This window comes from Neophocaena asiaeorientalis, unplaced genomic scaffold (genome assembly GCF_003031525.2).
Source record: "Neophocaena asiaeorientalis asiaeorientalis breed wild unplaced genomic scaffold, Neophocaena_asiaeorientalis_V1.1 scaffold242, whole genome shotgun sequence".
Classification (NCBI taxonomy): domain Eukaryota; kingdom Metazoa; phylum Chordata; class Mammalia; order Artiodactyla; family Phocoenidae; genus Neophocaena; species Neophocaena asiaeorientalis.
Window position 1 is genome coordinate 4,079,658 of NW_020172451.1, and position 14,642 is coordinate 4,094,299.

At 54.1% G+C, this 14,642-nt stretch overlaps 1 protein-coding gene across 4 annotated transcripts in view; it reads right to left on the minus strand.

Annotated features, from left to right (window-relative positions):
* Positions 1-14,642, minus strand: part of FBLN1 (fibulin 1) — a 63,674-nt gene that overhangs the window by 15,422 nt on the left and 33,610 nt on the right. For 2 of the 4 annotated variants that reach the window (XM_024737656.1, XM_024737653.1), the window contains 2 exons: positions 5,839-5,981; positions 3,681-3,812 (listed from right to left, as the gene is read on the minus strand). In XM_024737656.1, the coding sequence (XP_024593424.1) occupies positions 3,681-3,812; positions 5,839-5,981 (275 nt within the window). Of the gene's footprint in view, positions 1-3,680; positions 3,813-5,838; positions 5,982-13,047; positions 13,500-14,642 lie in introns of those variants that run through there. The other 2 variants (XM_024737655.1, XM_024737654.1) reach the window with 1 other exon arrangement.

Consider the following 14,642-nt stretch of genomic DNA (forward strand, 5'->3'; position numbering starts at 1 on the left):
TCAGGAAGGCTGTTCACGAAATCAACCAGGGGGTCTAAAAAGCAGCTTCCGCTGAGCGCTGTCTAGTTCCTATTGGCTTTGGGGAGGTTTTAGCAGAAACTGTGGCCAAGCTGACCCTCAATATAGACAGACTTTTGCTTCCCCTCCTTAGAAAAATAGTTAAAAAGAAGTAGTGAGCAGGGACGGGTTGGGGAAGGCTGAGGCTCAGACACCAGCTGCCACCCAGCGGCCTGGGGAGTCCAGGGGTGGCCCCCAGTTGCTGGCGGCGGAAGCTACACTGCCTGTGCCCATCTCGCCAGGGTCCCCATGAGTCATCTCTCAGGAGCTACTACCTGAAAGACCCCTCCTGGAGCAGCCCCCGATTACAGCCAGGACTCCGCTGAGCGAAGAATGAAACCGGGGCTGGATAAGGAAGGCTTTGTAGTGGCCCGAGAATACCTCAGGCATTAATAGAGCATTTTCGCACAGGTCGAAAATGCATTCTTCATTTTTCATTGACAGCTGGTGAAAGAGGAATGCAACAGGGTGGCTGCAAGGGGCTTTACAGAGACAGCAGCTCAGCTCTGCTTCAGAGCCGCCTCTATCCCTGCGAAGAACTGGTTTTTAAAGGATACATTAGGGGAAAGTCTGGCCTTTTTCGGTTCTTAATCGACTTTGGGTACTTTCTTCTTCTTCTGTTATTTGGGGGGGGGAATGAACTCAACGGCGGCTCGTACGCTGGGTAATTTTCCGGGACACGAACTCTCGGTAACTTTGCCCAAGTCAACACCAGCTGTCCACAGGCTCCAACTCTGGGTGTCTGGGGAAGACTGGGTTCTAGGCCTGCTCTGCCCCCCAGCACCAGGGGGCCTAGGACAAGCCTCCTGCCCTTTCTGGCCATCGCTCCTTCATCCGTTAACGAGTCTGCAAACAACCCGGGCCCTGTGGTTTTTCCATTGCTCAGTGTCAGGTGGTCATTTACTCTGCTCCCTCCTTTGCCCAAGGGAGGCGATCACATCCCCTGAGGCATCTGTAAGGACTAAGCAGCCCAAGGGAGGCGATCACATCCCCTGAGGCATCTGTAAGGACTAAGCAGCCCAAGGGAGGCGATCACATCCCCTGAGGCATCTGTAAGGACCAAGCAGGGATGCGGGGGTGAGCGAGCAGGGATGCGGGGGTGAGCGTGCCCAGCGGTGGTTCCCAGGGCTGCTCAGACTGGTCTCAAGTCCATCGCAGGTGGACAGGCCTGTGTCCAGGGCCAGCGTGTGCCAGGGTGGCTACCCCCAGAGCCCAGAAGCTCCTGGAGGGCACAGAAGCTAGTTGGTGCATTAGAGGAGCAGGAAGGAGGTGGGGATAGGGAAGCCCAGGGAAGAGACCCCAAGCAGACAAACAAGGCAGCGACCGGAGGGTATAGAGACCAGAGCCCAGCACAGCCTGGGTCCCACCTCAGCGAGACCCTGCCCCCTCTGGCCTTGGTCCTCCACCTGGGAGAGGGCATTGGTAAACTCCAGGGGCCCAACCGGACGGGACGTCCAGCAAATGTCCTGAGAAGTTGAAGAGGCCGGGCCTACCCAGGAGGCCGGATCACAGGCAGGATGAATTCCCAAGGGCCAGCCTGGGCCCTCCCCCAGCACCAGAATCCAAAGACCGGGGCCCATGTGACGAAGCACAGTGAGGAGAGAGGCTGCTCTGTCTCTGTGGCCTGGGCGTCGCCTCTCACACCAGGGGTCTGTCCTGTTCCCCACCTTACCCCAAGTCACCCTGGGAAGATCGGCCAGCCCCCTTGCTGCCCCCTCTGCCAAAGAAGTTGGAAGAGGTGGCCTCCAGGAGCCTCCAGGCTCCGAGATGCCAGGATTTTCTGCCCCAGGGGATGGGAAGCCAAGAAATCGAGACTCCCAGGTTGGTTCTGTTTGGAGTATAGATGCGGCTAGAAAAATGCGCTGCTGAGCACCGGCTCCGGGCCTGGCCGCTGCCCAGCCCCCGGCGTGGGTCACTTCAGGAAGGCTTTAGCTGGGAAGTGAAGGCACAGACCCTGTACAGAGCCCGCCCCCAGAGAGGCCTCGGCTGGAGACGCTTGTCACTGTCTCTCCACCACGGCGTTTTGATGATCTGTTTATGGCCGCACACCCCCTCCCACCCCGGTGGAATGCAAAGCCCTTAGGGGCAGGGGCTGCGTGGTATTGACCCATCTCTGTACCCACAAGGCCGGGTCCAGGGCCTGGTACAGGGCGGGCTTGGGAAGAATGCAGAAGTGCAAAGAATGAATGAGTGTGTGGGAAGGTTCTGATTCCAACTCCTGTGGTGCCAAGCGCTGTGAACCGCCCCAGGGTGGGCTGTGTGGCAGCCACACCTGCAGGCCCAGCGTCAAGCACAGGGCTGGCTCAAGGTGGGCTTCTGTAGGCGAGTCGACCCTACTTCCTCCTGTCTGCCCTCATCCCCAGGCGCCCGAAGGTCCCTTAAGCGTCTCTTCACCTAACAATGGGGGAAACTGAGGCCCAGGGCGGGCAGTGACCGAAGCGCAAGCGGCGAGTTTTAAGCCTGCTGACAACCAAACTGCACGCCCTCCCCTCGGAATCCCAGTGCGAGCTAATGTACCATTAATTGTAATTAACTAATTATTCCTGCTGTCAACTAGCGGAGGAGGAGCCGGGGGTGGGGGCCCCCCAGATGACTCAGTCATGTTTACAACATGCAAACCCATTTAAGAGCTTGTAAAGTCGCTATAGATGGCTCTTTGGCAACAGGGGAATAACCATTCCCTATCTTCAGCTGCAGCTCGACAACGGTCGTGGCTGGGGGCCTGGGGGACCGGGGTTCTGAGGTCCAACAGCACCACCTACAGGCCATGTTCCAAAATGCTCGGCTCCGGGACCAGCCGAGTGGGCGCTCAAGACCTCACAAAATCCAGGGGGCCTAAGAGACCACGAGGCCCACTCCTGCCCACCCTATTCACGACGAGGAAACGGAGGCCTAGGCGAGGACAGGCCTGGCCCTCAGTTGCTCAGCTGCTTTGAAAACGCGAGTCTTCGTTTAAGTCCAAAGTGGCAGACGTGATGGTTTTCATTCTCCATGAATTTGAAGTCTTTAAAGCGTGACAGTTCAGGAGAGGCACCATGAACAGTTTCCCAGACGCACCCGCTTCTGCTTCTCCCCCTCCCGGCCAGCCCTCCTTCGGCGCTGAATCTCGGGGTGTGTGTGTGTGAGGGGGGCTGTACGTGCGCCTTGACGCGACTTCGGTCCTCCTACCCAATGACACGCGGGAGGGGACAAGACCGGACACCCTGCAAGGCGAGCCAGGCCCTGACGCCCGTTAGCTATTCCTCCGTTGCACCATAAGAATAAAGATCGTATCAGCTCCCACGACGGGGCAGCTGCGCCGAGCCCCCGGACCAGCGCTTTACCTGTGTGACCCTGTCTGAAATCCATGTTTGAAATCCATGAGACACAGAGACCTAGTTAATCCACCCTTTGTGGGTCGGGAGACTGAGCCCACAGGGGTCTCCCCGAGAGCTGGCGGCTCCACCACCCTGATGCTCCTCACACTGTGATTGGCTGGGGTGTGTGTGGGGGGTTCCAGCTGAGCCCTGAAGGACCAGGGGATTCGGATGGGAGCCGGGCTGGTTCCCAACAGGCCTCGGCTAAGCCACTGGCTGGGAGGACAAGGGGGAGTCTAGGTGGACCTGCCGTCTCCGGCCACTCACCCACAGTCATGCCGTCCATGTAGCGCTTGATGATATCGAAGGAGTCGCGGAGGTTCCCGTCTGTTATGTCGAAGATGATGTCAGCGTGGTTGGCAGGATACGCGGGCGTGATGGCCCGGAGGAAGATGATCTCTGCAGAGAGAAGCACGGCATGGAGAACGTGCAGCGCTGGGCCCCGTGACCCCGGAAATGCCCCCCCAGGCAATGAGGACCCAACATGAGGGACCCCCTGCATGGAGAAGGTGGAGGGCCCCTCAGGGGCCCTAGATCATAGCCTGTCCCCCCTTCTCATCAACGGGGAAGCCGAGGCCTGGAGAGCCTGCGAGTCTTCCCTAAAGTCATGGAGCTGATCAGAAGCAGGGCCGGTGCTAAAGGAACTGGTGATGATTCGGGAGTCTCCCTGACGCTGGGGAGATGGGGAAGGGGGGTGGATGACGGGATATGGGCGAGAGGTCAGGAAGGGCAAGGGAGCAGGCTGGTCCCCTGCCCCACAGTGATGTGGGTCAGAAGCCACTTCTCAGGCCGGGCCGGGCAGTTTGGTGGCTGTATCCGTCTCCCGGGCCACCTGACATGAAGCTGGCAGCCTGCCCTGGGCGGGGAGCGCGAGGCCACGATTTACCCCCGCTCTGTGTTGTCTCGGGTCCGGGGGGGAATGTCCTCTCTCTGGGCCTCAGTTTCCTCATCTGTAAAGTGAGCGAGGCAGCCCGCCAGGGCCCATCAAGGGTCCTCTCAACGCTAATGGTCAAGGTCTGGACTGCCTGGGCCCAAGACGCTGACAGGTATCTCTAACCACACCCAGCTCCCGCTAGAACAAAATTATGGATTGGCACTGGCCAGGAGGCCACAAAACCGGCCATTAGGGATTTGGGAAGGATTTGTGGTTTGGTGGAACCCGTCATTCTGCGCAAGGCGAACAGCAGTCAGTGATTTTCTCTGACCCAAGTCCGTGCACCCTGCGAAGATTCTGTGCCTCCCCTTTTCTAGAGGAACGAGTGGGCAGGTGGGGCAAGGGCCACCGGCTCCCGCAGGCAAGCACATCCCCGGGGTGCCTGTGGTGCCCTCCCACCCCCGTGGCCAGGCTCCACGCTCCGGCATGTGCACCTGCATTACCCCCCAGGACCCCGTTGCCGCGTGTAAACACAGGGCAAACCGTCCGTCCTCCCTGAGATGGTCAGAGGGCTCTTTCTTATCACTGTGTCCCAGAGCCTGGCCCGAGCCTGACACGTCGGAGGCTTAGTCGACGTTTACAGAGTGGATCCTCGCGGCGAGCTCCTCTGAAGGCCTCCACAGAGGGAGGCGGTGTCTGGAGACCACACCAGCCCTGGCACGTGGGCTGCACACCCCGAAGCAAGGCATACGGAGACGCACCCCGTCCACAGCCCTCTGCCGGGCGCCGGGGGCCCGCTGCCTTGGGCCTACCTGTGTGAAAAGGGGGCTGTGATGGCAGGTCTACACTGCAGGCCAGGGGCTGCCTGGGCGCAGGGCACACTGACTGCTTTACTGCTGGGCTCCCTGGAGCTGGTCTGGCCGCACCAGCCCATCTGCCCCTCGGTCTCCAGGATGATGCTTCTGTATGCAAATAGCATCTGTCCCAACCCTCTACTGGCTCCCAAGGCCTAGGAGTTGAAGCCCCAACTCCAAGTGCAGCCTCCCGCTCTCACCCTTTCAGGCCCTCTCTTGCCAAGCCGTCCACCACTCCAGCCAGAAAAACTTGGCTTTGTTCCTCAAAGGTCTACACTCCGCACTCACCTCCAGATGTCTCCGTTCTCCCCACTTTCACTAAGTTGCCTCCTACTGACCCCTCAGGACCCAGAGTGGAGTCACTGTCTCCTGGAGGCCCCCATAGCCCCGCGCTTGGCACAGAATCAACACTTGATAGTTATTTGTTGCACTGTAACCCCTAAGAAGAGACCCCCGAACTGAGAGCTGGGAATGGGCTGGAACGGTACCGCCATGTAGTCTGGGGACACGGAGGAGATGCAGAGGCAGGGAGGGGTCTGCATTCCAAACCCCAAACCCACATCCCAACCAAGGAGTGGCTCCTGCAGGCCAAGCTCGCAACTCCAGCAAGGGGGCTGCCTGGCAAGGAAGCTCCTCCAGACGATGGCCTCCCCCAGGACCCCTACGCCGGTTCCAAGCCGTGGGAGCGGCCACTCACCTTCGGGGCGGGTGAACTCGCGGAAGGTGGGCAGCGACACGACAGTGTGGGAGATGGTGTGCACTGGGTCCAGCACGCAGGTGACGTCATTGGGGCGGCAGGACTTGATGCAGCGGACGGTGTCTGTCTTCTCTTGGCGGAGCCTGAGGGGAACCACAGCACAAGAAGCGATGGGAAAGGTGGAACCAGCACTCCCACAGAGACCGGGGTCCGGGGAGAAGCAGGTGGCCGGGCGGGACCACCTGTCCCAGAGATGGCTCCGTCGGAGACCCACACTGGCGTCTGCAGCCCGGCTGCTCCGAGGGGATGCTTCTCTGACCTTGCTGCAAACTGGACCAGAACCCAAACCCCCGAGACATGCCCCGGTTTCTGTCTGTCCCAGCTGGGATAAGCAAAGCTTTGCTATTTGCCAACTATACGAACTGAGCTTCAGCTTCTACAACTGCAAATCACATTCATTCGTTCACTTGCTCAACAAGTGTGTTTTGAGCATCTGCTGGGTGTCAGGCACCAGGGACACCAAAGCAAACAAAGGAGACAGGGTCCGCTTTCCTGGGGCCCCGGGTCGGGGGGCTGCAGGGGTAATAAATGAGGGAGCGTATGTAAAGCACCCAGCTTGGCGCCCAGCACAAAGCGGTCAAATCTCCGGTGTCACACGATGGACAGGGAGGAAGGAAAAGGGGCCCAAGTTGGTTACAGGTCTAGCGATATTTTCAAAACCTCTTTATCATAAAATAAAACACAAATGCAAGAGCTACACAAAACAAAGGTACCACTGAATGAGTATTATAAGGCAAACCACTTTATAATCAGCACCCAGGTCAGGAAAGAGAGCTTCACCTGCCACCTGTGGGCCCTTCGTGGGCCCCAGACCCGTCTCAACCCCCTCGTGCACCCCCAAAGTAACTCCTGTCCTGACTGTCCTAGCAATCACTTACCTGGGTTCCTTTACATCTGTGTCACGTAAGTGTGCATCTCGAGACACTATCATTTAAACTTGTCCATTAAAACATTTTTGTTATATCTTTCTCTTATTTATTTATTTGGCTGCGCCGGGTCTTAGTTGCAGCACGTGGGATCTTTGTTGCGGCATGCGGGCTCTTAGCTGCAGCATGCGGGCTCTTAGTTGTGGCATGAGGGACCTAGTTCCCTGACCAGGGATCGAACCCGGGCCCCCTGCATTGGGAGCGTGGAGCCTTACCCACTGGACCACCAGGGAAGTCCCTGTTATATCTTTCTAAAGTCCTTTTCAACCTTCAGGTTTCCTCTCCATTCCTTCATTTTCCATACAGTTTACCTGTTAGGGAAGCAAAGCATCTGAGCTATGGAGCTTCCGTAGCTTCTGGACTTGCTGACTGCTTCCTGGCGGCGCAGCCCAGCGTGTTCCCCTGTCCTCTGCGTTCCCTGCCCATTGGCAGCTGGATCCAGACGCCTGATCAGAGGCAGACCCAGGTCCTTCAGCGAAATGACAGGTGCTGGTGTGTCTTCCATCGGAGACACGCGGTGTCTGGTCATCTCCTTTCTGTGACGGTAGCAGCGGCTAATGCTCAGGGTCCAGGTCCACTGATTCACCAGGGATGGCACAATGCTGTGGTCCGAGTCGATAATTTCTTTTTCGCTTGTTAGTTTGAATACTTCTCTAAAGAGATGCTTCCCCTCATACACTATCTGGTTACCAGGGGGTATAGTTCGTAGAGGAAAAGCAAGATTAATGCTTGATTCTTTCTTTGTGTTGACCTGTTTTCAGGATAAGGAACTAGCGATCATCATCCAGAGGTTATCAGTTGACTTTTTAAAAATATCAGTATGAACTCATAGATTTAAACTATTTGATGGATTTCAACCTATTGCAATTATTATCCTCTACCAGAGCTCAAGTTTTCCCATCTTTGGCCACAGGGTAAATCGGGTTGGCTCCCAAGTCCTTTGGACCTGGCCCTAGGAATCTCTGATGGTTTTCTTGCTGTCTGGCTTGACAAGGCGGTCCAGCCTCATCTTACACTTTTACTGCCCCAGCTATTTCTCCAAGAAGTGTTGGGTTTGTTTTGTTTTTTAGTAGAAAATGGTATTTCAAGACCACAGTCTGGATACCAGGAATGCTCAGTCCTACTGAGCTGGTCATTGTTTCTAGGCTTCTTCAGTGGACATTTTTAAAGATAAATTACGTCATGAGTTCATACTGATATTGACAATTCAAAACAAGAGCCACATAGTTTTTTACTTAATCTCTTCTATGTACCAAAGGAATCTCCTTTTTTCCATATCAAAATCCTCGTTCTTAAGAACACAGGAGATGATAGAATATTCCATACTTATTTATTTAGTATATTTCATATTTAACCCAGTACTCTCAGAGTAACAATACTAAAATTACTACCACTAACGTAATTAATTAGAATAATTTTGGGGGGATACGTTCTCCCTATTCTACCTACAATTTTTAAATAGATGTGCTATTTCTACATTGTCTGAACCATTTCCTTCCTTTTTTTTTTTTTCTTTTTTTGCCACACTGCGTGGCATGCAGGATCTTAGTTCCCTGACCAAGGATCGAACCCGCGCCACCTGCGGTGGAAGCACGGAGTCTTAACTAGACCGCCAGGGAAGTCCCCATACTTCCCTTTTTTCTTACTGCACTCATTTAGTTGTAGTTCTATGAGTAACTATGTTTAGTGCTTGCATGTTGACAATTTCGCATGTTGATAATAGTTTGTGCCCTTTGTACAGGAAAGTCTGTTTTGTTGGGTATAAAATCCTTGGCTTACATTTTCCTGAATATCCTAAGTATTCATTTCCTTATGGCATAAGTGTTGCTGTGAAGAAGTCTGATGATAATATAATTTTTTCCCATATAAGTCACTTGCTGTTTTTGCCCAAAAGCACAGGGATTTTTTTGTTTTCTCTTTGTCTTGGTGTTGGTTGCTCTGAGTCAATATCTTCAGGTATGTTGGGTGTTCTTTCAATATGGAATTTCAAATCTTTTTCTTAAAATTTCTGTAAAGTTTCTTGAGTAATCACTTTTAGTATTTATTGCTCCCCTCCCTTGTTTTGGGTTAGTTCTTTGGAGATTTCTATTATCTGTATGTTGGATCTTCTTTGCCTATCTTTAACATCTGTCACTTTCTCTTCAAGCCTTTTCATCTCTTTCGTTATTCATTTTTCAATTTATAAAATTTTTCTTCTTTTCAACTTCTCCTTAAGTATTTATTTCTGAAATTGCTTTCTGCTTTAATTTTAAATTATTTCTTGAGTTCCATTACTTCATTTCTTGGTTTTTCCTAATTCTGGCTTACATTTTCCCTTCATTTTTGGTAATTTTCTCAATCCTTTTAGTTTGTTTTGATATGGGCTACAGTTTTGATCTAGTCTGTGAGCATATCTTCCTGGTGTACTTTCATTACCCAGAAGGATATCATTCTGTTCTTTATTCTCTTTTTCCCTAAAATATCTTTTATGAGATTTAACCTGGATACTTTTGAGTTGATCATTTTTTTTTTTTTTTTTGAGTTGATCATTTTTATGTGAAATTAGTTTTCCTGAAATTTGAGAAAGAGGCGTGGTTCACAGTGGTTTTTCAGACCTCATTGACGTCTCTGCTGGACAGCTGCACACATCACTTCATTTAACCTTCACAGCTTTTTCCTCTACACCACACTGCCTCCTTCCTTAGCTAACAAAATGCTTTGCTTTTCACTTGGGAATTTTAGAATGGGGCTGGTATGCAGGGCTTTCTGAGAAGAGGCTAGAGTAGCAAGCTGAGGAGCACTGACTCGTCCAGGTATCCTGCCCCCTTCACAGCATGGGACTGCCCTTCTGAGAGCAGACTCCAGAGCCAGGCTGCCTGTGTTTGAACCCCGGGCCCACCTTACATCAGCATTGGGACTTTGGGCAAGTTACTTAACCCCTCTCTCCCCGATGTCTTCATTGTGAAATGAGGATCATATCAGCACTTTCCTCACTAGGCTCCGTGAGGGTTAGTTAAATGCTTGGCACAGTGCCTGGCTCACAGACAGCAGTGTCCAGGTGTTAGCTGTCATAGTTGTTATTATTTTCATCAGTATAATAATGATAATCATGATTGTTATCCTCTACCCTTGGGAGCTTGATTTAGTACAGGGACAGTCAGAAGGGCACACACATGGGAATTCCCTGGCGGTCCAGTGGTTAGGACTCTGCACTTTCACTGCCAAGGGTGCAGGTTCAATCCCTGGTTGGGGAACTAAGATCCCACAAGCCACAAAGCACACTGTGCTTTTTGGCACAGCACCCCCCCCACAAAAAAAAAGTGCACACGCAGGTCCAGGAGTCAGAAGTGATGGCAGCTCTACAAACCCTCTGAACTTCTATTCCCCATTTAAATCAAGATCCAAATGAACACTCAAGTACCTTCCAATGAGGGGGGAAACCAACACTTATTAACTGCCTACCACATGCCAGACACTGCCTCGTGTGTAAGTAACTTCACGTAATGTTCAAAATAATCCAGGAAGTGGGCCTTGAAGCTCTGAAAGGCAAATGACTTATCCGAGGTCACAGAACGAATAAATGGCAAGGAGGACATTCAAACTCTTGTGTTTTTGCTTGTTTGGTTGGTTGGTTTCTTCTGCACTGTGTGATCTCAGCAGGATGACCCAGGAATACTGCTAAGTAGCCTCAAGGAACTGCAGGGAGGTGAGCAGGCAGGTAATTCAGATATCATCCCCACATGTGCTCTCAGGTACACACAGAGGAACATCAGAGGTGTCCTGAAATGGAACAGGCCACCTTAAGAGGCAGGGAGTTCCACAAACAAGGGCAAGTGCAAACAAAGCTGGTGGGAATGTTGTAGAGGGGATTCTGGCTTCTAAAGCCCCTGAGAAATCCGCCCCCCCCAATCTTAACACTCCTATGGGAAAAGTGCTTCTGTGGCCTGAATAATCTGGACCATGATAAAAGAATAACTGAATACATGATGAATCCCTGCTGTGTCTTGATGATTTCACAGAAGAGGTGATATTTGAACTAAACCTTGAAAATACTATCCATCCACCCATCATCCATCCATCCATCCATCCATCCATCATCCACCCATCCATCCATCCATCCATCATCCATCCATCCATCCATATGTTTATTCGGATGTTTACTGAGCTCCTTCCACAGGCCAGACATTCTGAAAGTGTAGAGAACACAGATACAATCCCTGCCTTCAAACAGGCCCAGAGAAGTGGGGACGATAAAAAGTAACGACAGGGGAACTGCTCTGATGGAGTACTCCCGGCGCTAGAAGAGCTCAGCTTCAGGAGAGGTTTCGCTGAGGACGTGACTTCAGGGAGAACAGCAGTTTGCAGGAGGATGGCATGGCACATGCTAAAGCCCAGAGAAAGTGCACGCAGAGAAGGACAAGAGTCCTGCGTGGCTGGAACACAAGCAAGGGGGTGAGCTAGAGCGGGGAGCGGGAGGGAGATGTAGCTGAAAAGATGGGCAGAGGCTGGAGTAGGCAGGGCCTCGAATGCCATTCCAAGGGAGTTGGGCTTCATCTGCTAGTGGAAGAATCATAGAAGTTTCTAAAGAGGGGAGGGACATAACCAGACTGGTCCTTCAGAGAGGTCCTCTGGCTTCAGCTTGGAAGATAGGAGACTGGAAGCCAGTCCAGACCAGAGATGCTCAGAGAGGGGTCTGGGAGACAGTGGGGGCTTGGAGATGAATGGCTAGGAGCATGTGTGTGCTCTCATGGCGAGTTAACCGCTGCCTCTGTCACAGGGCACTGGGCATAGTGTTAACTGTATACCCGTCCTCTCCACTAGACAGCAAGGTGGGCCCCTTCCCCATTTTCCTTCCATGTACTTGTAGGAAGGACCTTAGGATCCTCCAGTAACCTTTACTCGATTCCTCTTGACATTCTGCCTTCCCTTCACATTTCTGCTTGGAAACAGCGCCAGCAGCCACAGAAATGCCAGACATGCAAAGCAATGTTGGCAGGAAGTCACCCATTCCCCCAACAGACAGGGGTAGAGCACCTACTGTGCGCTAGGCCCTGCCGGGAGCTAGCGACACGGCACTGAATGAGACAGACTTGGTCCCTGCCTTCATGGAGCCTTCTGGATGGTGGGGAAGACAAAAGCAAAACAGATAAATAGGAACTGCAAACTGTGATGAGCATCACAAAGGCAGTGTTATGAGAAAGACTGACAGAAAAACATAACCAACGGATGTCAAGGGAAGCCCAGCTGAGACAGGAACATACAGGCTGAGGTTTAACCAACATTCAGGCTAAGGGTGCAAAAGCACGTGCAAAGGGCCTGAGGCAGCAAAGAGCTGGGCAGTGTGGCTCCAGGGCGGCGAGCGAAGGGAGATGGACATTAGCACTAAATGAGGCAGGGCCTTGAGAGGCACGTTGGGGACTTGGCTGGGATCATGGTGGAAGAGTCAAAGCTGTGTAGTCAGCAAACCGAGGTTCCAATACCCACTGTGTGATCTTGGGCAAAGCGCTCGCCCCCTCTGAGTCTCTCTCGGGATGAAACACCCGCCCCACAGGATGGGAAGCAACGCATGTGAAGGACCTGACGCTGGCTTAGGGGTTCCCACGAGCGGCACATCCATCGTGCTGTCCTTTGCCTCTTCCTGGTACGAAGCTGGGAACCTTAGTGGAGGGAACCGACCTCGCTCAGGTAAGGGCTGCATCCAAGATGCTGCAATTGCGTTCAGTGTTTTTCCACAAGTTCGGGGCTCCCATCAAGACAAACAGAAAGGGAGGTTTGAGTCTCACGATAGAGCTTTTTTGCCTCGGTTAAAGGCTCAGCTCCTGGTGACACAGTAAGGAAACGAAGCTGGGGCCAGTAGACCTGGCTCTACCACAAATGGCCCACGTCACCTTGGCCAAGTCCCTCCCCTTCTCTGCGCCTCAGTTTCCACATCTGTGAAGTGAGAGGGGACGGAGGTCAATCAACCCTGGGGGCCTTGGTCACCTCATCCTCTGGGCTAAACACAGGCGGAGGAGAGAGAATCACGTCAAATGAAACACCCGAGCCTCGTTCTCTCCGGGCCTGGGCTCCCTGGCGGCGTGGGCTGTGAGTCCCACCAACGGGGGCTCCTGGGCGCACACCCCTCACGGAAAACACTCCGTGGTCACCCTTGGCGGCGCCAGGCATTGCTCGGCTGCCCCCTCCCCACCAGGGACAAGCACAGAGACACCCGACCACGCCAAATAAAACCAAGGCACGCCAGCCATGCTGTGTGGGATCGTCCGCTGAACCTTTATTCGGATCCCGGAGGGGAGGGTGAGGAAAGCAACAAGAGGGGGCCCCCCACGGCCCAAAGCGCGTGCTCAGAGCTCTGCGGACACAAAGATGTAAAGCTTGGCCACAAAGGAGCTGACGGTGCCGTGGCGAGAGAGCTCCATCCTGACGGTCAGGAGCAAGTCCCTGGGCTCGGGGACGGGCTTGGTGAGGGCCACCACCCCACTGTGGTGGCTCACCTTCTGGGTGGTGAAAAAGCCCTCCTCGTTGCCGCCGGTGATGGCCAGCTGCATGCTGTCCCCGGGGACGGCACTGGAGGGGCCCATGCGGAAAACCACGGCGGGCACTTGGATGTTGGTGGGGAAAGAGAGGTGGTAGTAGGTTATTCTCAGAGGCAGCTTGGGGCACTCCTGATTCTCATGGCAAGGCAAGCGCTCGCAGCGGCTGCAAGAAAAGTGGACAGAGAGAAAGAGGGTTAGGGCCCATTCAGCAAGCGGAGAAACAACAGAGCATGGGGGCGGGGAAGCGGGGGCTCGCTGGGCGGGGCCTCCCGCCGCCCCTCTGGCCAATCAGCCAACGGGAAGAGCACCCCTCACTCACCTGTGGGAGGTGCCGGGGACCTCCGGGCCGCAGGCTCAGGCACTAGCCTCTTCCAACACCCTCAGGGGGCGCTGGGTGGCTGGGGTCAAGGGTCGTGCCTGGAGCGAGGTGTGTCCCCTTCTCACTGGCAGAGCCCCACCCCGGGCTGTCCTCACCAGGCACACCCTGCCCTCTGAGTGTCGTCCAGGCTCCTGGCTCCTCACCCAGACAGTGGTCAGGGCGACACAGGGCTCCCGAGCGGGTCTCGGAGACGACCCCCGAAGTGAGTGTCTGCACGCCGGCAAGCATGGCTGCTGCCGCTTACGGAGCGCACGGCTACCCGTCATCACGCCTCCGCTAGTGTGATCACACCCCTTGGGGATGGGGGGCTGAGGGCCATTTTTCAGATGAGGAAACTGAGGCTGAAAGAGTCAGTGGCCTTCCTGAGGTCACGGAGTGTGTGGGGAAGCTACTCAGGCAGTGAGGTCTGTTCCCCGTCTTCCCTCACTAAGCCCTGTGCTCTAGGCCCAGTTCCCTGTCTGTGTCCACAGGGCCAACCAGGGCTTGAGACGGAGATGGAGAGATGTTCTAACTTCCAGTGACAGGATGGGGACAGGTTCTAACGTCCTGTGACAGGACGAGGACAGGTCCTAACGTCCTGTGACAGGATGGGGACAGGTTCTAACGTCCTGTGACAGCATGGGGACAGGTTCTAACGTCCTGTGACAGGATGGGGACAGGTCCTAACGTCCTGTACAAGGACGGAGACAGGTTCTAACGTCCTGTGACAGGACGGGGACAGGTTCTAACGTCCTGTGACAGGACGGGGACAGGTCCTAACGTCCTGTGACAGGACGGGGACAGGTTCTAACGTCCTGTGAGATGATAAGAACAGGGCCTATTTTCTGCCTCCTGAACTCCAGGCCCATCACACTCCGAAGGCAACTGCCTCAGGAGCAGAGCCAAGGTGCGGAGCCCTGCGGGACTTGACAGAGCACGTGTCCCAGG